We start from the raw sequence: 26,496 nt of genomic DNA on the forward strand, positions 1-26,496 counted from the left end.
GCTTTGCAATGCTGTGTGTTCATGTGAAGTTTACTGTATGAGTACATAACACACACACACACACACACAGGCACACAGACATTGTCATAACACACTTTGGGGGATATTACATAAGTTACATACTGTACTTCACTTCAAATTTGCACCCATTGATTATTTTACAGAAAAGAGCTATCTGTACTGTATTCAATGTAAATATAATGAACATACCAATGACTTGTTCTTGAGAGCAGCGGCACTGAAATTAAGAGATTTGGTCAAACGAAAAACTCTACAAATCGTCTACAGGGCAAAACACAATCAACTACCCAGTAGTATTCAGGGACTTTTTTGTGAATGGGAGAGTTCCAAGAGATATGACCTCCGGGCATAGCAGCAGAGCACAAGAACCACACTTACAACTATCCACACTTAAAACTATGTGCATCTCAGTCTGTGGGGTAACTGTAGGATAAATATAGGGGAATGATTAGGGAGTTTGCGATGTGTTATGTCATATGTGTCTTGATGGTGTTTTGTACAGTATGTGTATGTAAACTGGGGTGGGAAATTTAAAAGCTCTGCTTCATCCATCCCCATTTCAAACCAGATATTGTTATTGTTTATTGTCTGTACTTTTATTTGTTTTGATTTAATTGTGTGTCTGTTGTTTGGGAATTATTTGGATCTGGTTTGAAATAAATTATATACACAACAAAAAACTAATCTTGACTTCATCTTAACCACTCATCACAAAACCAGCTTTTTCCCCAAGTATGCCCAATTGGCCAGGCCTCAGTTAATTGGTCTTTAGCGTGAAATTTGTCCCCAAAGGTAGCTTATGATAGAAACAAGCACACAAACACACACACTTTCAGCTGTAATGCACACGCAAGCAGTTTCTTTTTTTGACAGCTGTCCAATTTTTCTCCCCCCCCTGTCTGTCTTGTCTTCCTGCCTTCAGTGGAGAAATGCATGAGCTCCATGCAGATGGGAACCCAGATGGTGAAGCTCCGCGGCGGCTCCAAGGGACTGGTGCGGTTCTTCTATCTGGACGAACACAAGTCGTGTATCCGCTGGAGGCCCTCGCGCAAGAATGAAAAGGCCAAGAGTGAGTACCCCCCCACCCCACCACCGCTCCCCCCTCACAGTATCAAGGGAGCAACATTTTCAGATGTTTGTTCAAAATTCAGACTTATGGAAAACCATTTGTGCCGTATTTTATGTGACAGGCTAGGGCTTGTTACCAGGCATCCCATAAACCCATTTTCACTTTGAATTTCCAATGCCATCTTTTCAAGAGGCTCAACAGAGTTATCGTTGACACCTTTGTTTATCAGAGACAGACACAGATGCTTTTTGAACACTTACTGAGTGACCATGGCGGCTGTTATTAATCAGACTTGTGCATTTTACCGATCAAGTTATTAGTTTTGTTAATTTTCCAAACAAGAAACAAGAAAATAATTAAAGACTGATCATTCCCTCCAGTTTTGGTGTCGACTCTCAGCCTCGGTGTTTATATCCACATTGGATGATGGAGGCAGTAAAACAGGAACACCATCTGTTCTGCTCCACAGCTTTAGCCGTCATAAAGCAAATAAAGTTCAACGCATAACACAGAAAATGAGAAAAATACCACATTCGACAGTTTTTAATAAAATATCACTACAGATGGTAGCCTTAGGATTTTAAAACCTCCAGTGCTTCTCTTGTGTGTTTATTTATTAAGAAAAATTACAGTAATGCAGAGGAAGATAAGACCACATAAACAGTTTTTAGATAATTGTGTGTTCATTCATTTTTGGATGTTTGATTATTTTCTTGTATTTTCTTGTTTTACCAGTCAACCACCACAGGCACCCACACTTTAATGGTTATTTATTGAAGTTTTTCTTTTGACAAATCAGCAATTAGACCTTAATATGAATAGTATTGACTCAGGTTTGTTGTTTTCTCTTGGCTTTTATTTTGAAACATTTGCGTTTACATCCCTGTTAGGTTGTCATCTGACAAACTTTCAAACACTCTTCAATCCAACAAAGAAAAATCGTAAAAAGGAAATTGCCAACATCACAACTGGATAATTACTGCCAAATGTGAAGGTTTTGGTTTTATTGCTGGCAACAACGAGCTGTTTAAACGATGTTACTGAGTCACTTTGCTAACTTTATGCTTACTTGTCCTATTTGTTGTTTGTTGTTTCTAGCTAAGAAAAATAGATCAATCATTTACGCACAAAAGAAAAGCAAGACTCTTGGGGCATCATTCACAGTATTTTTTTTTTTACTGTTAATTACTATATTTATAGGGCACATTTAGAAAGGCGGCTTTGTTTTTGCCACCATTTTTCCAGTGGCTATCTCCCAGATGGCCTTTTATCTGATAATGTTTGGCTGGCTTTTAGTTCTGCTAGATTTAATTTTCACCCCTATGCATTTGCTCAAGGCATGAGGTATTTTTGTTATTTTCGGCCTGGACATTTATTTTCCATTCACAATATCTGCAACAAGCAAACACAAAGGTTTCCTGCAGTGTTTTAGAATAAAAGAGGGCTAAGGGACTTCTTCGCAGCAGCTCCCAGGATAGCGGGGCGTCTCATGGGGGCTTAGGGGCTCAGTTTCCTGTTGCTCTTCCTCCTCTGTAGCCCTGGATTTGATAAGCTTCTTAAATCGACTTAATTATTCATCAGCTTTAATCTGCCCAAACACTGTCTTTTTCACACCGCCAAATGAAGGTGACACACACACACACCCAATTCCCTGGCAGATTAGAAGCGCCACCTATCCACCCCTATCTCGGGTCGTGGTGGGAGCAGGTTCAGCGAGGTAGTCCGGATGTCCCTCTCTCCGGCATCGTGTTCCTGCTCCACCCTGAGGTGTTCCCTGGCCAGATGACATGTACAGTCTCTCCAGCATGTTCTGGGTCTACCCCAGGGACTCTTGCCAGTTGGACATGCCCAGAAAACCTTCAATGGAAGATATCCAGGAACCATCCTGATCTGATGCCTGAACCAGCCTGGCTCCAATCAAAGCAAAAGAGACACAGCTTTAATTCATGGTTCTGTCCAGATATCAGAGTTATAAGGGTGAGCCCAGCCACGTTAAGGAGAAACTCTTTAAAATTGTAGTTCAACATTTTGGCAAATTAGCCCATTGCCATAATCCCTATAGTTTTAGGAGTAGATTTGTTACCTTTAATTGACGGTGCAAGCTATTATTAGAACGGCGGAGCAGAGCCGCGAGCTGCTCAGAGCTACGCTATGGAGGCTAATGGGATTTCTTGGTTTCCCTCATCAAACTCATCAAATACACAACGTTACGAGACAGAGTTGTTTTCAATGTAAATTCATGCAAAACTGCTGATGCACGTTCCCGTTGGGGGCAGTTTTTCGGCAAGCAGTCTTTGCATTTGCCTGAGGGAAACCAAGAAAGCCCATTAGCCTCTGTAGCGTAGCTCTGAGCCGCTCGCGGTTCTGCTCCGCCATTCTAAAAATAGCTTGCACCGACAATTAAAGGTAACGAACCCTCCTAAAACTATAGGGATTATGGCAATGGGCCAATTTGCCAAAATGTTGAACTATCCCTTTAAGGCTGTTCTTATTAGCAGTCTCATCTCTCAGTCACTACCCAAAGCATTAAAAGCGATGGTTAAAATGTAAATAACTGTGATTGACACCAACACCAGGTGGAAAAAAGCTTAATTCCCAGCAAAGAATAAGGACACCATTCTCACTTACAGGTGACAGTTACTATATAACATCCCACTGGCTTGTAAAATAATAATAAACAGTCATTACACCCCATTCTTTGGGGAAGGGAGACGGTCACTAGCCTTCACCAAGTCCACAAAACACATGTAGACTAGATGGGGGGGGGGGGATCCATGACCCTTCTAGTGACCTTCTTAGGATAAAGAGTTGGTCCTCTGTTCCATGCTGAGGTCAGGACCAGCATTGCTTTAGCAGTAAATATGTGACGTATAACACCCAACTGCACATTCTCTGCAAAAGATGAAGAGATAACACGAATCATCTGAATCAGACATTCTGCTTAGTGGAAACCAAGACAGCACAAAGTGAGAAAATTGACCCCAGTTATGTCAATGAACCTTGCTAGAGTTATTTTATTTGCACCGTGGAAGCTTGAATATCTACAGCACACATGTAAATCCAAGCTGCGGCAGTCTGATAATTGGACTAGATTAGACTTTGAAAGTGTATGAGAGGAAATGTTCACCTGATGGATCACACACCTGTCCCGTCCTCTCAGGAATAAATCAGTGGTGTAGAAATATTTTAGATTTTGGAGAAGATGCATCAACTGGTAAATTGTGTGCTGTGTGTGGACACCGCCACTTTGAATTTAAACACACAGGAAACATCACAAATGCTGCCGGCGCCTGGGGAAAAAAAAAATGCTGCAGTGATATTGATATTTGTGATATCGACAAACATGGAATCATTGTTCATCGAATCGATATGTTATCGTATTGTGATGAAACTTGTGATTTACACCCCCGGAGACGACGTCCACGTCGAGCTCCGCCACGGGGCAGCTCATGAAACATTCCAGACGGTGGTAGCGGTGGTTACACCTCTACTACCTCTCTACTATCCACCCAATAGCAGGTGCATAGTACAGTGTTGCATGATTTATGAAGGTGCAGCTATCAGGGAAAGCACATGTACCCATGCAGGATCTCCAGCTGCAGGGCTTGTGGGGAAGAGTGACGGCCACATGGGAGCACAGACAACACAGCACCAGCGTGTCGACTGTCATGTCAGATGCATCTCTGACATCCAGTAGTGTGTATACTGTATATACACACAGTAATACACAGGTTGTTGTGTGTGTAGCATGTGGTCATGAGGGAAAATAGTTATATGTACATCACTGCATTATGAATGTGTATGTAAATAGTGTTTCATCCATGGAGTGTACTGTTTGACTGAGGGCCAGAGAGACACACAGGCAGAGGAGGGTGTGTGTGTGTGTGTGTGTGTGTCCCCTGGATATTGTCAGGCACCGGGGAATCAACCTGCTCTGCAGATTTTCCAAACCAGCACACGAGCTGAACAAGCGACAGCTACTCGCCATGTACTTGCTGTCAGGGGGAAAATAATGAATGACTCAAGGCAGTGTCTTCTGGTAAAATGTCATTACCATCTCATAAATGTTGTCTCTTAATAAACAGAGCTCTCTGGATGCTGCGCAATCAGTATTTGTAATGGCCCATATCACAAAGCCCTGAAATCAGACACAAGAATCTCCTCGTTAAACTTTCAACAATGATTAATTCACTGTCGTTTAAGAAATTGTCTAAATAATTAGAATACTAAAGAGTGCAGAGGGATAAGTTAGGTTTAATGAGGTTTTGACACTAGACAAGAGGTGTACTCACTCCACTGGTGGAAATATCACTGGGAAAGTTTACCTAAGCAAACACAGCAGTACCACAAAGGAGGGATCAAACTTCAATACTTGAATTGACTGACTGGACTGGTATGATTTTCAACAAAAGTCCATCATGGTCTGAATTTAATTCAGACTGCTTTTTCATTGCTATAATGTTTTGAGGCTTACCAAGAACAATTACCTCCAGAATGCTTATATGTTGTACCAGGTTGGGCATAAACTCTATTATAAATAAAACACCATATCACTGGGGAAAAACAAAGGCTATAACACACCAGCTTCAGTGTTGTGTGCAGAGGGCCGCAGACTTGGAATGACCTTGATGACAAACTAAACATGTCACTCCATTTCCACCTTAAAGAAAAACTTTTATTAATTAATGTCTAATTAATAAGGGGTCTTGTTTATGGATGAGTTAAACAGTGTACCAGTGCTATATTTCTTTTCATTTAAGTTGCCTTTCTTATATCCTCACATTCAGAGTTGCACTGAACTGAGTCACTGAACAGTTCTGTTTGTTTGTACTTTATTTACTCATTTATTGTGTGATTTCTTTCCATTCACTATACAAGATTACTTATGTACCCAGAATGCTGGGATTGTCTGTTCTGTGTCTGTCTGCAAGTTGTTGCATTTAATGGATATCTGGCCAATATCCTGTCTGTCACTGCTGTCACTGAAACTGGCCCCCAATTCCACCCAGCCAATGTCTATATGTATTTTCCAAGCGCAGAGGTGTGTTTGTATGAATAAATGAATATATAAATAAAATAATAAATCTTAAGATGCTCTCTGGGGCTGGATGGTAAATATAGGAAAGAAAATCTACCAGTGTGAATTTGCAACACAGTTCGGACTGAAAGCAAACGGGCAGTTACCTTGTAGAACTATGCGTGTTGTCACTGACTTCCTGTTTGCTCCAACAGTTTCTATCGACTCCATCCGCGAGGTGTGCGAGGGGAAGCAGTCCGAGATCTTCCAGCGCTATGCGGAGGGCAGCTTCGACCCCAACTGCTGCTTCAGCCTCTACTACGGCGAGCACGTGGAGTCCCTGGATCTGGTGTCCGGCACCGGAGAGGAGGCGCGGACCTGGATCACAGGCCTCAAATATCTGATGGCTGGCATCAGCGACGAGGACAGCCTGGCCAAGAGACAGCGCACCCGTGACCAATATCCTTCACCTGCTCTTGTTATTTATACTGAACTAAGTAGATAAGTGATGTTATGGTGTAGCTATATCTTGCCGAATATACGGTAGAAATGCATTTATCACCAGTGATTTTCATGCCGACTTTCCCTAACCCACCGTGTCATCACATGGCTGAAGCAGACCTTCGCTGAGGCAGATAAGAACGGCGATGGCAGCTTAAGCATCAGCGAGGTCCTGCAGCTCCTGCACAAGCTCAACGTCAACCTTCCCCGACAGAAGGTCAAGCAGATGTTTAAGGTACGGAAAGAACAAGGCCACATTCAGAGGACAGTCAGTTTTTATTTAGTGTTTTTGCTCCAGTTTTATGTTTTCTCTTCATGGAAAATGTTGGAAAATCCACTTTATTTGGAGGTTGATGAAGTACATTCAAAGATCTTTTTTACAATCACACTGGCTGCATTCAAGTGCAGAATATTTTTCACCCAAGGCCCTTTGAGGCCATAACCATGAGATCTAACCCACCAGTTGAGCTGGAGGCAAAGAAGAAGTCAAGGCCACAGTCAGAAAGTTTGTGTGTTCTCAGTCTGGTGCTGTTTGCCTGTGGTGGCAAGTTTACATGAATTAAATCAGCTACACAGCGCACAATCCAATGTCAGACTGGTTTTATGAACAAGCAGCATGAATAGAGGGGTGTTTTGTTGGTTTTTCACCTTTCTCCTTGGAATTTCTTTAGTCAGCTGGGTTTCTCGCATCAAACTCATCAAATACACAAACCAACAACTCCAAAACGCTCTTGTGGACAAGTTGTGACCTGCACATTCACCACGTAATGAGAAAATAACGGAACGTTACGAGAAGGAGTTGTTTTCAAGGTAAATTCATGCAAAACCGCTGATGCGCGTTCCTGTCGGGGGCAGTTTTTCTGCAAGCAGTCTCCGCATTTGCCTCCAAAACAACTCTGTCTTGTAATGTCCTGTTATTATCTCATAGCGTGGTGAATGTGCAGGTCACAACTTGTCCACCAGAGTGTTGTGGAGTTGTTGGAATGTGTATTTGATGAGTTTGATATGGGAAACCAAGAAATCCCACTAGCCTCCGTAGTGTAGCTCTGAGCAGCTCGTGGCTCTGCTTTGCCGCTTTGTAAAAACAGCTTGCACTGACAATTAAAAATAACGAACCTACTACTAAAACTATAGGGATGCAATGGGCCAATTTGCCAAAATGTTGAACCATCCCTTTAACAACATGGAAATGGCTCTGACTTGTTTTCATCCGGCAAACAACACAGAGCCAACATGTGGTCAATCCCAGCTGACTAAAGCATTATCTCAAGGTCTCACACAATCAACATGAATGCAGATTAATGACGGCTGCTGTGCTGGAGGTTAGAGGTGACACAAAGTTGTGTCTTTGACTCCTCTACCACCCGATTAGCAACAGACAGAGCTGGTTATTGTGTCACCTCTGCCCGGTGTATTTTGTTGTCTTCCTACTGACACATCATTATGTAAAAACGAGACGGTTTTATAAGTGAAAGGATCTGTTTACAAATTAAAATGGCTTAGTGAGAATATTCTCCAAAGCTGAAGATCATAAATGGTGGCTGTAAACATGGAACTTCTAACATGAATAAGAAATTATAGGTCGTAAAGAACTGTACGGATAATTACCAGCGCACGGTGCAGTTACAGCTCATTAAGCGAGCAAATGGGCTTATCGGGTGACTAGCGACTACTTTATATACTTACAAACTGGCAGATTGTGAATGAGCAGTAAAGACACTTTGACTGATTGTGATTACTGCAGATGTGAGATAACACAGGGCTCAGCCACCGACTCTTCCTCAGCAGAGGGATTAACATGCTGCCTGGTTAAGTTTTAGCCTTCCTCCTACAGAGCAGCTAGCCAGCTTACTATCACTAAGTCCAGTAGCCTGTTGACGGTCACCCATATGGTGCTGCTGGGACACAGATGGCCTCTGGTGTAATGCACAGTAAATACCCCATGTGTGTGTGCGTGCGTGTGTGGAAATTCACGAAGACCTGTGTGTTGACAATCTCTCGGCTAGTTTCATGGCTTAACCTACTTTACAGTGAAGAGGAAAAACCTGTGGACTTGACCTCTTTCACAGTCTGAGGAAGTTGACTTGTGAGTCTGTGCTGGCGTGCTGCTGCAGTGCTGCATATGTTTTGCACATTAATGAGGATAAATCGCCCACCCCGTCTTAATCCTGTCAAATAACAGATGCCTCGAATATTTTGTCCAGTACATTTCTGCCAATTAGAGAACACAAAATCACAGTGAGTGACACAACGCAATTCAGTGCCGCCACAAACTCCAGCGGCTCATCTAACAGTAAACAATCAGAGACTGAAATGAAACATTACAGTGATCATTCATTAAGGATTTATTGTAGCGCCGCTGTATTGGACTGCAGCTCCTTCAGCATAATGAACTAGCAACTGAAGTATATGTGATGCATTATCCTTAATTACTGTGTAATAAATCAGATTACCGCTAATTAATTTTCTAAACACTTTTAGTGTTGTAGTTAATTGCTGTTTCTCTCCTATGTTTTCTTTTTTTTTCATGGTCTGGCAGATTGTTCGGCCTTTTGTTTGCAAATGTTATTATTGCTTTTTGAATCAGTTTAATTGTCTCTCAGGCCTTCTTATCTGACTTGTCCTTCTCTTTAGCACTTTGAAATGCACTATGTATGAAAAGTGTTGTACAAATTTAGTTGACTGACTCTCATTGATTCATGGTCCAGTCAAAGTTGTGAACACTGACAGAAGAGTACAGGGCTCCACACAACTTGCATAGTGAACCACATGGCTGCCTGTCATCTCACTGAAACACAGGATGCCCGTCTGTGATCTAAGAGGTGGACTGATGTGACTCTGAAAGCTGTAACAGCTGTATCCATCTGACTGACGGCTAATTAAGCATAAACACTTCAGCTTTTTGCTTTGTAAAATTGTCCAATTATAAAAATAAATAAATAAGTTTAGCTCTTCTTGCAGTGACAGTGCCTTGGGTGTAATTTAATCCAAATTATCTGTTGTTGTTTTTATCATCAATGCCTCAGGCATATTTAGAGGTTTTTATGATTTTTATATGTGTACCAGGAGGCTTAGTTAGAGGCTGACTGAGAAAAACACAGGGGACAAACCCAGAAACAGAAGCTATTAGTGACTAACCTTTAACCCTTCTATATTTTAACTACTGTGGGACAGGCCACTTGATAATTCAACAGTCAACTGAAATATCTGAAGGAAATTATTCCACTGTGTCCACTGTTTTGTCAAGTAAACCTAAAATACTTTCCTCGTCCACCCACATAAAGTCCATGCCTACATTTTTCAAATTAAAACAAGCTCATTTATCTTTTCACTGAGTGCCTGGGCAACCAGAGAGCAAATCCTCCGGGCGTTTACTTTTGATGGGAAGCCAAGTAGACACACTTCAGCCTGTATATGCCCATCTGATGTGATTTAATTTGGGGGAAGCCAGATAAGGAGACTACTTTGTTGTTGTTGTTGTCATTGTTTTTGAACTGTTAACTAAACTTCTTCCAAATTGCAGTGTCGATACACAATGCAAAAGCAGTAAACCAATGTGTTATTAGGCAGTTGACACAATCTAGTTGTGCTGATGATTTAGATTCTATTTGTACTAAATGTGGTATTTGTCTTATACATGTGACTGTTTCCTCAGATGCACAGAAACCAGCTTATTCTCTAGAGCTGAAATGATAGGTTAGATTTAAAGAGGAACTATGCAGGATTTGTAGTTTAACAATGCTACATTTTTACCTTAATTAAGCAACTTTGGAGTAATTGTGTTGGTTTAATAAATGGCCTAACTTGTTAGAGGGAGAATGGAGGCTCTCTGACTTCCAAATGCGGCTCTTATTGTGTTTCTTGGCTGAAAAACAACTTTGCAAGATCTGGGCCACCGAAGTGGCCTCAAGACCTGTTCTAGTTTGTTTACAGAATAAAGGTGTGGTGTGCTTGTAGGAAGGAAGCTGGTTGGATGTGATGAATGAAGGTATTACCACACTTGTAAATGGGAGCGGGCTTCTTCAGCAGAAGCTTTGCTCAGCGATTTATCACAGTGGAGACTTGCATATGCACACGAGGAGGGAAAGTCTTTGTAGGAAGAGGAAACTGCAATTCTAACTGATGAATTAAATCGTGTTAGCGGAGTTAAAACGCAGAGCATAAGCCTGCTAACAACTTAAGAGCCTGGATTCATTCATAATGAATGGGAATGAATGAGGTTGGATTGATGTTTTTTTTCAGACAGTGTTCTCCAGCTCTGCTGCTGTGTTTCATCCTCGCGGGGCAAAGATGTGTCCTGAATTAGAGGACTGCTTCTTTTCATTCCTCCGCCTCAAAGAAGGAGTAAAGATGCAGGTGAACTGATGTGTTAGCAGCGCGGCCACGGCACAGAGCAGAGCTCGCTATCTAATAACTCTTGTCTCATGAGCGGTACTGTCTGTGCCTGTCACTCATGTGTCACTTGGTCACAACTTCAGTGACAACTAAGTGACATTTGCGTAAAAACCAACAGCAGAGATTGGCGATCTGAAGTGTTTGCCTTGTGTAATCTGCGTCATTTGACTTCCTGTGTGTGAGCTCCGGGTGGCATTTGGGAGACAAAATGTGTTACAGTAGTAAGTTTTGAAAGTTTTTGAGTTATGTGTTGAGCTGCACATCTTGGACTATTTACCACAGTAATTATATTATTGATCACTCAAAGTGTTTTACAGTTGAAGCCACTTTCACACGCTGATGCTATTAAAGGGATACTTCTCCCAAAATCAATGATTCACCAATTTTCTACTCACCGTCATGCCAAGGAAGAGTTCTGAGAGTCATCAAAATGCTTTTGGAGTTCCGGGGGGGTCCGTCAGTATGGAGGTATTTGGATGTTTCATAGCGTGTGTTTTGGACAATTCAAAAGTGAGCTCTATCACCCACCATTATATGAAAATCCATTGCCAGCCAGACCCTCCCTGGAACTCCAAAAGCGTTTTGATGACTCAGAAAATTCTCCCAACCCTTCTTTGGCATGACGTGAGTAGAAAATTGGTGAATTATCGATTTTGGGTGAAGTATCCCTTTAAGGGCAATTTTGTGGTTCAGTTTCTTGCAACATGCAGACTAGAAGAACCGCTGATGATCCTCCTGCAACGTCCCACACTTTGAGTGGCTCTAGTTTTCAAAAGTCCACACCACAGGACAGATACTTTTCTATAATCTGGCTTTTACCCAGCACCTCCGAGGGAAGCACTGAAGGTAGTCACGTCTCTGCCGCTAATGCTACACACAACAGGTAAAACTTTGCCTATGCAGGTTTTAGCAGAACGTGACGGAGGCTACCACAAAGAAGATAAAAGTAAAGAAAATGCATCTGTTACAAAGACTGAGAGTATGTGTAATTGTGCGAAGGTGGTAGAGGGAGATTCTCAGACACATTTGTCTCTAAAAGCCATGATCTGCGGCTGCGTTTCCTCTGAAACCCAAAGATGATTTCCAGGCTGAAAGGAAGAGCAGCTGAAATAATGTAACCACACTGTCAAGCTCTCCTGCTACAAGCTCATCCTGATAGGAGTTGCCATTTTCAAGTTTGTGTTCGTCTAGGTTTAACAGTGTTGACAATGGTGCTGGCAGGCAGCAGGTGTCTTGCAGCTACAAGACCCGGGCTTTGTGAGAGGACATAGCATCTGAGTGTGAGGTATGGCAAGATGGAGAGGAGTAAATAGGGTGTCTACTGAAAGAAATATCAACCATATACATATATACAGTCCATACAGTATACAGTATGTATCAGTGTGAATTTACTGTGCTACAGTTGGTGCTGTGTTGCTCTAAGTTTGATTGCATATTTTCCAGTGCATTGTTCCTTGTAAATGACTTGACTTCCTTCAGTTACAGTAGTACAGTAGTTCAGTTAATTTTTTAAAATAAAATAATGGTGGTGACAGGGTTTAATTCATTGGTGACCATGTTGAAGTCAGTGACTGATTTTGCATGTTTTGGTACCAGGGATGTCACAATTACTTATTTTCACAATTAATCGCGGTATTAAACGCCACAATTAATTGATCATAAAGATTCCTAAATACAGTCACTTTCCAAAAAAAGATTATGACAGAACCATATCGGCAGATGTGCACCAGAGTAAAGGTAAATGCAGAGATACTTGTCCATTTAACTAACGTAACATTGAATTGGTAGTTTAAATGCTAGAGTGTCATTTGTGATTTAAAAAAAAGATTAAAATAAATGTAAATATTTGGTATAGATGACAATTAATTACTTGAATATTTCAAACATTTCCCATCGGGGAATAATAATTGGTCATAGTTTAATAGATACTTAAAATATTTTGTGTAAAGAATGAGTAATGTAACTATATTTTGACCATGTTTGATTTACACATTAAAAGTGTTGTGAAATTAATTAATGCATAATAATCATGATAATAGTAATACCGTGATTATTTCTCTGACAATAATCATACCAAGAAAATCTATAATCGTGACATCCCTATTTGGTACGTGTGAGCAAGGTTTGGATTGTTTTAGTGGTTTTTGCATAATGTGAGTTTGTATCATGTGAATAGTATTAAGAGTGGGGAGAATGGCATTTCTGAAGTGTGAACTGCATCCAGAGCCACACTTATCCAATCCACTGGATTAGTATTGGTGCTATTACTCATATGGTTTATTCATGCATGTCTTTCTCCATGACAACGTCTCTAGGATTTAGTGTTTACAGCCCAATCTCTTCATTTAAAGCCATAATAATACAATTCTTAAGAAGGGGGAAGGTGGGTCGCTCTTCAAACACTGCAACATCTCATTTGCCAGGGATCTCAGGGAAACATCTCCTCCCCAAAAGCATGATGGAACAAAATTAAACTGCATTTCTTTCTTTTTTTGGTTTTTCACATGGAGTTGTCTTTATTAAAGTATTCTCACACCACACCAAAATAATTTTTGCATCTATTGCAGTCAAATAATAAAAAGCCTGTAGAATCGCATCTCTCTCTGACAGACTGATCTAAGCCCCAGTGTGTGTGTGTGTGTGTGTGTGTGTGTGTGTGTTGGACACTGAGCTGCTCAGAAGCCAAGCTCCAACCAGCACAGACGTCATCGCCCCAACAGTGAACGGTCGCCTCCAGTGCTGTTTGGCATATGGAGCCGGTCACAGACTGCCGCAGTAAAACCGAGGCAAGGATTACACAGGCCGTGGTGTGACCCACTGCAGAGCTCCGGTTAACCTTGTTCCAGGACACAACCAGAGCTCAAGCCCTTTATCAGCTGACTCAGTAACTGATCAGCTCATTCCTCCCGGAAAACCAAACCTGTGCTGTAGGATCGCAACTGAAGATCCCCAGTCTCTTCAGTGTTAATGAAGTATGAGATGTTAATGCGAAATAAGTCGTTGCAAATGTATAAATAAACCCATAGTATAAATAAAATATCACATAGCGCTTTTTTCCTCTCCAACAGCGGTATTAATCCATGATTTCTTTTTCTTGCAAACCTCGGTTATCTTCCCAGAACCCCACCTGCAGCGCTGGAGCTTAGCTGCACCATGGGAACTCTTTGCCAAGAGGGAAGGTGTCAGAACAACAGAAATGATAGCAGCACCGAGCCTCTGTACAAAAAATAAAATAGTTCAGAGAGACTCAGTTTGTGGAATATAACATGGTTTTTTAAAGACCCTCAGTGTAGTTTATTGTCTGGTTGCCCCTTTTTTGTTTCACACTTCTAAAGGCTTCATTTTCAGTGGTTGTGTTCAGGGTGTTGTTTTTTTCTGAGTCATATTGTTATGTATTTTTAATTTGATGATTCAAAGGAAAGTTGAGGACATGTTTGCAGGATGTAATTTTAGCCCATAAATGGTTCATTTTTGATTCTTTGGGAAAACAAACCAGACTAAAACTGTTGCTTGTTCCTGACGTGTAGGAGGCCGACACCGATGACAACCAGGGAACGCTGGGCTTCGAGGAGTTCTGCTCCTTCTACAAGATGATGTCGACCCGCAGGGACCTGTACCTCCTCATGCTCACCTACAGCAATCACAAAGACCACCTCGACACGGACGACCTGGCCCGCTTCATGGAGACGGAGCAAAAGGTACACGCCGTCTGTCTGAGATGTGACACTGATGTAGTGTCGCTCTCTCGCCTCAACTGTCACGTCAGCAGAACTGGAGATATTATCTTCTGTTTCACACATTTGTCTTCCCATCGACCGCCCCACAGTTTGGCGCTGAAATATGGGTGCGTTGTGCCAGATGTGACTTGCCTGGTCTTTAAAATCAATAGTTGCTGGTCCGGAGCAGATCCATAACTCTAAGTGGTCCAACGGGTCAGGTGCCAAATCTGCTGAACATTGTTATTGACGTCAGGATGGTGCAGACTTCGGGAGTCGACTGTATTCAGCCAATATGTCTAGACTGGTGGTAGCAGCCACAGCTGGGATCAAACCAGTGTATCTGTCCTATTCACTGGGCTGTCAAGTGTTCATCCAACTCTGCATTGTCTTTCCCAAACTGTGAAAATTGTGATGTTAACACAGGAAATTAATGTGATATGTGTTGCAGAGTGTTAAAGGGGAACTATGCAAGTCTGGTCGCCTTTCAGCTGTTTTGCTAACCCTCCTCTTGGCCATGTGCATTTGTTTTTAACGAACCCGGTGAAAAATCAATCCATGGAGCGGTGGAGAACGTTATATACATGTTACGATGTGTATATTTGTGTAGTCTTAACTGTCATAAACAAAAGATTGTGGGTTACAGAGCACGTTTATGTTGAGGTGCGCAGAGACACCGGGGCGGCGGCCAAGTAGCTACTACACTGATGTTGCACGGTTGGTTTTCAGCCGTGAGACGCCAGGTGGAAGACAGAGAACCTCCGTTCTCACCTGTAATAAGTTGCATGTCATGTAGTTAACTATCACAATTACTCCGGAGCTTTTTAATTAAGGTAAATAATATGTAGCATAGCATGGGGAAAATCCTGCTTAGTTCCTCTTTAAGTGCTCTTTCTCATTTCAACATAATCACTCTCTCTCTCTCTCTCACTTGAACATATTCATCTAAGCTAAAAAGAAAAACCCAAAACAGTTGCTCCTTTGAAATGACTCCTCACTGACACACATGTAAATTCCCTTTGCTATCATCCAGATTTACTAAATGTATCAATTCAGCAGTGGCCAATCAGAAGCCGTTTACTACCGTGGGTACTGAATAAGGTGATTTCCAAATACTGATCCAATCAAATTTAAAAAACCCTCATGAGACGCTAAAGGAACTTTGTATTCATTCCTGCTCTTTCACAGCTCTATGCTATTAGCTTCTCTGAGACGGGAGGTCAGGAGCTTAAGCGACGAACCGTTGGGCTCCTGAAGTGTTTCTTAATGTACAAGGGCCCTACAGGGCGATTAGCATTAGTACCATCGTAGCTGCAGTCGTAAAGGGCTCTTGGATGAAGCACATCTCCTCAGTAATGATACTGAAAAAAGGAAGAGAAAAAATCAGCTAATGAGCGTAACAGCTCGTTTCATCTCTCCAACTAATTTGCACTGCGACTGTTTGAACGCACAGATCCTGTCATTTTAAAAGCAGATGCTCTGTTTGGATAACTGGACTTCAGCTCCACTCAGATGCTCCTGTTTTTCTCTAATTATAGCCAGTGTTGAATTCTGGCTTTACTCCTCCTGTCAGTGGAAAGTGGTGGCGGCATTTTTATGAAGCCATTTGTTTGAAATGATTCTGCAGATTTACCTTTCCTTGTGTCCCTAACTACATGTTGTTGGCATCTGTTTCTCCGTGCCGCGAATAAGAAATAAGATGATGTGTAACACTCCTATTCATGTGTTCAGATGTCTGTTGGAGCCTCAGTCTATTTCTCTACTAGTGATAACAATCGTAAGTCGTCACTGACAGTTTCCACACAGTCTGAACTGAGCATGTTCCCATGTTCTTCAGAGGAGAAGAGAACACAGTGAGATGATCCATAGACTGCATTGACAACCTAATGCATGATGAAGCAGGTCCATATTGATACCGTGAAAGTATCAGACAAACGCATTCAGAGACTGGGCCTTAAAGGGATAGTTCAACATTTCAGCAAATTGGCCCATTGCCATAATCCCTATAGTCATAGCAGTAGGTTCGTTATCTTTAATTGTCGGTGCAAGCTATTTTTAGAATGGCGGAGCAGAGCCGCGAGCTGCTCAGAGCTACGCTACGGAGGCTAATGGGATTTCTTGGTTTCACTCATCAAACTCATCAAATACACAATCCAACAACTCCAATGCTCTGGTGGACAAGTTGGGACCTGCACATTCACCACACTATGAGATAATAACAGAACGTTACGAGACAGAGCTGTTTTAGAGGGAAATTCATGCAAAATCTGCTGATGCGCATCCCCGTCGGGGGCAGTCTTTGCATTTGCCCCGAAAACAACTCCATCTCATAACGTTCCGTTATTATCTCATGTGCAGGTCACAACTTGTCCACCAGAGTGTTTCAGAGTTGTTGGATTGTGTATTTGATGAGGGAAACCAAGAACTGCCAATAGCCTCCGTAGCATAGATCTGAGCAGCTCGCCGCTCCGCTTGGCCGTTCTAAAAAATAGCTTGCACCGACAAAATAAAGGTAACAAACCTATAGGGATTATGGCAATGGGCCAATTTGCGAAAATGTTGAACTATCCCTTTAAAATGAGCTGTTACTTTGTGATGTCGCTGCTGTAAGCCCCGCCCACCTTTCAACCAGCATTTGGTTTCTCTGAGTGATTAAATGAAATCTGCTGTACACAGTCAGCCATATATTAGGCTATATCTTATGCATCTGTATATCTTTATATCTTTATATCTATTGATAGATATCACGTGACGTCACACAGCGTTCGCAGCCGGTCACAGCGCCATCTTGGGTACCGACTTCCAAAGGCAGTCTATGGGCTGTGACATCAAATCTCACAAAAATAGTGGATAAACCTTTTTTTATTACATGGCTCTATTGAATGTCGTATTCCGATAATTTATTGATATTTCTGATATTTATTTACATCTTGATTTTGCATTTAACAGTCTGTTATTCCTGTTTAACAGATCGTTGCTAAGTAAAATACACCGTTGCTAGGGACGCCGCTCTGATCAGCGCAGCACAGAAAAGAGAAACTATGCAGGATATTTACTTTGTTTCATTTTTACCGTCATTAAACAGCTTGGGAGACATGTACGCCAAGGGAGGCTGCCTCACTCTACTGAGTGTGAGCGGCACGTACGTTCACGTTGCTTTCGTGAATTGTAAACACACAGACGCCCCCTCGGTTTTAGCGTCCAGCAGTTTAGCGGCTAATTCAACAGCAGTGATGGATAACTGTACCGGAGAGCCTCAACATGAGCTTCATCTGAGGAATAAACGGCAGCTTTTACCTGACGGGAGACCGACGCCTGAGCTACGGTAGCTAACAGCTAGCAGCTTTTACCTACTTTCTCTCTCTCCCTCCCTCCCTCCCTCCCTTTCTTATACACGCACACGCGCGCACACACACACACACACACACACACACACACACACACACACACACACACACACACACACACACACACACACACACACACACACACACAGCCCAGGTTGTCTGTCATATCTGTTGTAAACCTTGTAATAATAGCTTGTTGAGTACAGTTAAAACTATTGTTGCTTCGGTTTTTTGTGTGGATTAATTGTTAATGGTTTGTTTAATGTGAGTGGTGGTCATCGCGTCCTGATGAGTTGGGTTTTAATAACAGCTGATAACGTAACTGTGTAGATGGCGTGGATTGTGATGAGAAGGTGTTGCGCATATTAAGACTTATTTGTGCAAACCATTGTGCAAAACCTGTTTGTTGTGCCTTTTTGCGTGATAAGATGATTTGCCGAATTCTTCTTCCATTCCTGCAGCCTTTTGTCTCAATGTTAACGATGGCAAAATGTCCAGATATTTTATTACTTTATGAAAATGTCTGTGAGTTAAAAAAGAAAAAAGAAGTGGGCTACGCATTTTTGATTTGATTTGGCTTTTCGTGTATTTGGTTAAACACATATAAGTAACAGGAGAGAGACAGTGAGCGAGAGAGAGAGAGAGAGACGAGGAGAGAGAGAGAGAGGTCCGCTGGGTGAGCTAGATTAAGTTTTAACGGGAGAGAGAGCGGCGCACCGCGCTGTCAAAGATCGTCTCAGCAGAAAGGTGCTGGAGGTGTGTGCTTTCAAGGCAAGGCCATCAAAATGAGAAATATCCATATCCAAACTACATCAGGCAGCAGTCTTCTAGTCAGAGAGGATGTGGCTGCACTGAGCTGAATAGAGGTTAACTCAGTGTTCGGTACCCAGCATGGCGGCGGCCAGGTGGAACACACCGTGACGTCACCTACTGATAAGTAGGGGAGAGCAGGGTCGAAAGTAACGGAGGACGAAAGTAACAGAGCGATTTTCTCCGAGCCCATACAAGTCTGACATGTCTAACTTGGTCAGCATGTATATCATGCAGGACCTAACAGAACTGCAAAAAAGCTTAAGAATATGTCTGACTTTGACCGAGTTACACTCAAGAACCTGTTTTCAGTGACGAAAAGTAAATTCGTTTGAGCGGTAATTTTTTGGGTTAATCAGCTGTGTTTACCGTTTCAGGTGTTATAATTATGATGGTTAGACACTTTAATTAGTCCTCTAACACATCATAAAGTTTGACTTGTCAGAGTTTTTCAGTATAGAAGCAGCTCAGGTTTGAGTGTCGGGAGTCGCTGGAGGGACGAAAGTAACGGCCTGTTACTTTCGTCCCTCTACACATTAACAATGAGCAATTCTGTGCAAAAAAAAAAAAAAAAAAAAAATTGGTCACCGTGCTACGGGAGGGATTAAAACACACAACGTAAACAATTTGACCATATATAAGTGGAGAAGTGCAGGAGGAGGGCATGACCAGTGGATCACTATGGTCCAGTCATAGTGGACCAGGACAACAGGCTGTCAGCAGGAGGGCAACAGAGATCTGTTCTGACCAAGTCTCAAGGTGTAGTGTAGTAAAAAAAAAAAAGTTAATAAATTTTATTTAACACCAAAATTTCACACTGTAATTTAGAGAAAATAGCAGGAATTTAGAGAGAAATCAGCACGCTAATAAGCGATCTACAAACGTTAAAAAAAAATCAAATGAGCGTCATTGATCGTTTCGTTCTAAAAAATTAAATTTAATATTATTTTTAAATAATATAAGGTCACATATAGTTTTGTAATCACATATTAACAAGAGCATTGTCAGACATTTTAAATAAAAACAAGAAAAATAAGAACAAGTCCAGTTTATATTGTCGTGTTACTTTTGACCCACCCCCCTGTTACTTTCGTCCCTGCCATGAGGGACGAAAGTAACAAAGCGCAGCTTCTCTTCAAAGTCAAATTACACCGACGTCGTTTCACATTTTTACAAAATAACACCTGGTATTGATAGAGAACACATATGAGATGGTGATTACAACAAAAAAAATGTCTCTTTCTGTAATAATATCTTTTTAAATTACATTTATTTGAAAAATGTTACTTTCGACCCTGCTCTCCCCTATCTATACACAAACATTCCAAATAGAATATACAGGAAACATGTTTAAATGTTTTACATAAACCTCAGTATGACTTGTGTCAGTTACTGTAGCACTAAACCTTGGGCTGTATGTGTTAAAAAAAGGTCGACATCTCTCACAGTTCTTTCTGTATTGATGTTAAATTGCTGTAAAGAAAGCTGAGGCAGGCCACTTCAGTCTGGTTCCAGTGCAGTGCCTGTTTTTTGATTTTCAAATTGAATGTGCTGAAGCAAAGAGCCTGAAAAACAAGCTTAAGGTCCTTCCTCTATAATCAGTTTTTAATGCTCAACAGATACAGTATGTGTTCACATTGCTATACAAAGAAGAAAAGCTTGACAACAGGGTGTGTGCGCTTTACGCAGCACAGCCTTTAGAGAAGTGTGTGTGTTACAGTGTTGAGCGAGCTGACAGCAGCCTGCGGGCTCCGCTGCTCAGTCCACAGTAACAATGGTTACAGGCTGAGTGGGTCTGGATTCACTCTGCACACAGCACCCTCATCCTCATGTGTTGCCACTTTAACACAAATTTCGACACTCACCCTGTGTGTTGCCTCAGAAGTGGGGAGGAAAACCCGTCTCTACAATAGAGATAGTGTGTCATCAGGTCGTCTCGTTTTAAGCCTCACAGTGAGAGCCCCCCCCGCTGAGGGCCGTTCTACAGCCACACCCTCTTTTAACGATTAACACAGTTGAGAATACGATTGACCAATCAGGTCGCTGCACAGAGCAGCTTCCAAAGACACTGTTGTATTCTGCAGGCAGGATGAAAGAGACGTTACATGCACTGTCATAAACTTTTCCTCATGAAGATTTTTCTTGACAAGGAATGTGTTATTACTCTGTTTTAAGAACAGACATCACGTTGCCTTTTGACACATGTTTATACTTCGTAGATGACCAAGGTGAACAAGGACCACTGTCTGGAGATTGTCAACAAGTTTGAGCCGTGCTCTGAAAACCAGAAACAGGCAGTTCTGGGGATTGATGGTAGGCCCACTTTGCTTTCACTTTTTTCCATCAGGCTCTGTTGTGTTTTGAACTAACTGTGTGATGTTAGTTTCTTCTGTCACAGACATTGTCTACACATCAAATACTGTTTGTGTGTATATTAATTCAAAAGGATTACTGTTTTCTGTTCTGGAAATGAACTGTCAGGTGTTTGCCTGTAAGGTTGAGGTGGACAGGTGTAATGTCTTGTAATAATGTTGTATAACCTTGACGGAAATCTTACAAATCTTGCACAGACATGGGTCAGAGGAGAAAGTAACAGTGACCTCATCAAACATTTGTTTGTGGCTCCTGAACACAATATCTTCATGACACTTCTTTAAATTTTCTTCTAATTTCTACTACTCTAAGGTCCTGCTGTCTCCACAAAATGTAGTCCACATTTGGACTGAAGGACGAGCTGATTAGATTTGTCAAAGGCCCTCCAGTAAAAAATTCTGCTCTACTTTCTTTCAGGTTTTACAAATTACATGCGGAGCCCGGCGGGCGACATCTTCAACCCAGACCACTACATTGTGAACCAGGACATGAACCAGCCGCTGTGCAACTACTTCATCGCCTCCTCACACAACACGTACCTGATGGGCGACCAGCTGATGTCACAGTCCAGGGTGGACATGTACGCCTGGGTGCTGCAGGCCGGCTGTCGCTGCGTAGAAGGTCAGCACACACACACACACACACATACAGTACCTGACACACACCTCCAGGACACAGAAACTGATATTTTCAGGTTTATTCTGCTGTTGTTCTTCATAAGCTACATGAATACCAATGAAGTGACTGGGATTCTGCCTGATAAAACCAGTCATGAACTTTCCTGACCTTTTCCCAGTAGTTATTTGTTTTTTTTGTAATGTGAGTATAGTGGAGCTGTGGGAAAAATAAGTCAAAGTTTATAATACTGGGTGACACAGTAACATTACATTTACGTCACATTTACCCATCTGGCAGATGCTCTTTTCCAAAGTGACTTGAATGAGGGAAACCAAGAAATCCCATTAGCCTCCGACGAACCTATCACCTCCTCCTAAGCTAGCCGGGAGCTGCTCAGAGCTACACTACGGAGGCTAGTGGGATTTCTTGGTTTCCCTCATCAAACTCATCAAATACACAATCCAAAAACTCCAACTCTCATGGAAAAAGTAGTGACCTGCACATTCACCACGCTATGAGATAATAATGGAACGTTACAAGACGGAGTTGTTTTCGAGGTAAACACAGAGACTGCTTGCTGAAAAACTGCCCCTGAAGGCAACGCGCATCAGTGGTTTTGCATGAATTTACCTCTAAAACGACTCTGTCTCGTAACGTTCCATTATTATCTCATAGTGTGGTGAATGTGCAGGTCACAACTTGTCCACGAAAGCGTTTTGGAGTTGTTGGATTGTGTATTTGATGAGTTTGATGAGGGAAACCGAGAAATCCCATTAGCCTCCGTAGCGTAGCTCTGAGCAGCTCGCGGCTCTGCTCCGCCGTTCTAAAAATATCTTGCACCGACAAATAAAGGTAACGAACCTACTGCTATGATTATAGCGATTATGGCAATGGGCCAGTTTGCCAAAATGTTGAACTATCCCTTTAAAATGTGAGGTACTACATCTGTTTAGAAGGAGGTTATGTACAGTATAGAAGCACGTTGTAAGTTTTAGTTAGACATATAAAGGTGTTGGAGGAGGAGGTGAGATGAGTCTCCTGGAGTTTCTTGAAGACAGAGAGGGCCGTCTCTTCGTAGCTTGTTCCACCATCAGTGAACGACGAGAACAGTCAGGACCGTGTGCAGGGATGCAGATGATGTTCCTTGGAGGAAGGCAGTGGCCAAGAAGGAGCATAAGGCTGCATGATTGAGGTCAAGTAGATGGGACCAGAAACCCAGAAGCTACTCTGAAGGCAGCCATGGGAGGCTGATAACTAGCGAAGTGGCATCGGTCCTTTTAGGTTGATTAAAGAGCAGTTGGGCTGCAGCTGTCTTTTACTGTGCTTGAATGGAGGTCTGTCAGGAGTGGAGGTGAGAGATAACCGTGAATAAATAAATATTAAACGAGGACTTGATTAGGTTACTGCTTGTGACTGCCTGTCTCTGCCGGCTGCACAATTTAGAAACATGTTTGTTGGGGTTGAGGTAGTCACGGTGGGGGGCCGCCTGGTATTATCTACTGTAAAAAGGTCACCACCCACTCCACTGCCTGAGGACTGAGGGCAGCAGAAATCAAAGCTGACTGAGGTCTATACAAGTGTCTGGTACACATACATGCACATGCTCTGATGAAGGTCAGCTGGACTCTAGGTTTGGGTTAAATCGCACGCTCAGACCTCATGGTACATGCATTATTATTTGTCTCCATTTCTGTGGATTTGAGTCGATATACCAAGTTTTTTTTCTCATGGTTAAGAAGAAGGATCATGTCACCCAGTGCATCAATATTGGTCTTGTGAATATCTCAATATTGATTTTATGTCAGTAATGAAGCCTTGAAGAAACGTCTTTAAATTTGACATAAATATCCACTGTCTGAGTGGCCTCAATGAACACTTTATAGCCATGACTCAAGATGTTTCTCAACAGTTAAAAGTACATTTCATGGAGATGGTTAAACAGGGATGGAACAGGGTGGAGGAAAGCGACCATGGAGCATTTATTCCGGATTATTCTAAGCACAGCCTTTTATTTATTTCTCTGTAAAGCCAATCTACATATGTTCTTGAAAATATTTTAGTTGAATAAACGTATATTTGCTGCACTACTAAGCTCATACTTAAACATTTTGGCAAATTGGCAAAATTTCCATAATTGCCATAATCCCTATAGTCATAGCAGTAGGTTCGTTACCATTAATTGTCGGTGCAAGCTATTTTTAGAACGGCGGAGCAGAGCCGTGAGCTGCTCAGAGCTACGCTACGGAGGCTAATGGGATTTCTTGGTTTCCCTCATCAAACTCATCAAATACACAATCCAACAACTCCAAAATGCTCTGGTGGACAAGTTGCAAATACAACCCCAGTTTTATAAACCAAAAAAGCATAATCTATTTTATTTTTTATGTAGTAAAACAAATGCCAGAAAAAAAGTGTGGCTTGTGTTTGGCCTTTGTAGGACCAATTAGACCTCTACAGGTCAGGACAGTTTTGATAGTAAGTTTCCAGGTTTAACTTCATGGTCTTCTGCTCTGTTTCATCTTTCTTCTTTCCTGTCCACAGTGGACTGCTGGGACGGTCAGGACGGTGAGCCCATCGTCCACCACGGCTACACCCTCACCTCCAAGATTCTCTTCAAAGACGTCATCGAGACCATCAACAAATACGCCTTCGTCAAAAACGAGTACGTTCACACACACACACACACACACACACACACACACAAACATTAGCATCTTTCCATTGATTGACTCTATTCGCCGGCTCCTGTGCTCACATATTCAGTCAGCTTCCGTAGATAACTTTTCACATTTCAGCCTCTTTCTGTTCCGACGGCAACTGGCAAACCATAATGCATGTGTATGTGTGCAGCTTTAATAAGCTGTGGAAAACAGCAGCAGTGGTGTGGACATGTATGCTGTCAGTGCTCATGACAGGGCAGCATTACACAGGCTGCTGGATGGTAAAACATGGGGAAAAATGGAGGAAGTGAGGCTTGGAGTCTGATTGCCCAGTCAGGAGGATTTAATCGTTTAAAAGCTTCTTTTACATTTCCAACATACTATGCGTCTGGCTGTACAGGCGTTCCCTATCATTTTTAGAATAACAGCATATGGAGACAGACAGGGTTGGCGTAAGGTGCAGTGAAGCTTTTCTAAGGGCTGAGATTTCACAGGTTAAAGTGTGACTGTTACACATGCTCGTGTGAGTTTAGAGATCTTCCCTCTGATGTTATGCTGTTGCTCAGTTTGTTTCCTGAGTACACAATGGCTACATTTTGTATTTTCTAATACAATATGCTGTGTTGAAATTGATGTATGAATGAATGAATATTTATTTTCGTGTCATTCCAATATTGTGGCCTATCCCATATGGGATTACAAGACACATTTTCTGGCAAATCAAAAACTAGACAGTCCTTCCTGTTGGTATTACCCGCCACACAAGTGCGACACATAAATAAACAACTTAAGATTACTTTCAGTACTCATCTGTATATCGCTCTTCGTCTCATTGCCCAGGCCTTTTCAAGAAATAAAGAAAATACAAATATTTTCCACTGAAAAAGATGTTTTAGCTCCTCAGCATCATCCAATCACACAAATTCATTATTTGGATCTACCTTACTAAACCGTTTTTGTCTTATGAAGTCATAGAAAGAACAGTACAACACAAAATGAATGTAATACAACGGTGGCACAGAGGATGGTAAGTCTGGTTGGCACTGTGATTCTGTATCTGCAGTGGAAGCGTGGAAGTGGAGTGAAATGTCTCTCCCCCTCGCTGCTGCTCACGTTGCATCATAGTACATTTGCATTAAGTTGAGTTTTCCTCAACTTTCCCCCTTTTTTTAAAACTCTGTAGCTCAGTGTGTGTTGTGGCACTGAAATGCCAGGTCCCATTAAAAATTCATAGCAGCCTATGACTGTCCCAGCTTTCAAGTCTGTATGCCTGAACCATCCCTGACACATCATCCTAAAATTTCTCAGAGCTGCTGAGTTCGGTTGAGATCTGGTGACAGTGAAGGTTGCAGCACATGATTCAAGAAATCATCACACTATGCAGTTAGCAGTTAGCCCTTAGCCTGCACTTGTTATATTTTTGACAAGTTTAAAAAAAAAAAGAAAAGAATTCCTTTTAATGTAGATGTACAAAAACCATTAATAAACCTGTGAAAATACAGAGACGTAACAACACACACACACAAAGAGAAGAAAGCATGCACACACAGACACCCTCCTCCTCGTCCTCCTCCTCACAGCATCAGAGGGTGATAATCCCATCGACATGCACACAGTCTAGAGGATGCAGAGAAAAAATCTCTATTTTTAGATCCCGTCTCTTCGAGTAAAATGAAGGAGAAATGCTCGCTTTGTGTGCATGTTCGCCCTCGGTGTGTGATTTTGAAAATATAATTGTGGACACCATATTCCACAGATAATTGGCTGAAAAAGGAGCAGGGCGAAAGGCTGCATTCAACATCAAAGAGCGATCAGATTTTCCAGGACGCTGAATAAAAACGGGCTGTGTAGAGAGCTGACAGGGGCAAACATCTGACAGACTGGGAATCAACAGTCAACAAATTGTGAATGAGGGGTCCACGCTGGGATGTAGCTGCTTTTTAAGGCTTGTCTGTTTCCTACAAATGGA

At 42.0% G+C, this 26,496-nt stretch overlaps 1 protein-coding gene across 2 annotated transcripts in view; it reads left to right on the plus strand.

Moving 5' to 3' along the window:
* The window catches only part of plch2a (phospholipase C, eta 2a), a 193,463-nt gene that overhangs the window by 136,852 nt on the left and 30,115 nt on the right, over positions 1–26,496 (plus strand). For both annotated transcript variants that reach the window (XM_085780983.1, XM_085780982.1), the window contains 7 exons: positions 944–1,090; positions 6,323–6,566; positions 6,714–6,843; positions 14,531–14,701; positions 21,096–21,189; positions 21,667–21,870; positions 24,409–24,529. In XM_085780983.1, the coding sequence (XP_085637109.1) occupies positions 944–1,090; positions 6,323–6,566; positions 6,714–6,843; positions 14,531–14,701; positions 21,096–21,189; positions 21,667–21,870; positions 24,409–24,529 (1,111 nt within the window). The remainder of the gene's footprint in view (positions 1–943; positions 1,091–6,322; positions 6,567–6,713; positions 6,844–14,530; positions 14,702–21,095; positions 21,190–21,666; positions 21,871–24,408; positions 24,530–26,496) is intronic.

The sequence above is a fragment of the Trachurus japonicus genome, chromosome 7, assembly GCF_045865225.1.
Source record: "Trachurus japonicus isolate A0001 chromosome 7, Traja_1.0".
Taxonomy (NCBI): domain Eukaryota; kingdom Metazoa; phylum Chordata; class Actinopteri; order Carangiformes; family Carangidae; genus Trachurus; species Trachurus japonicus.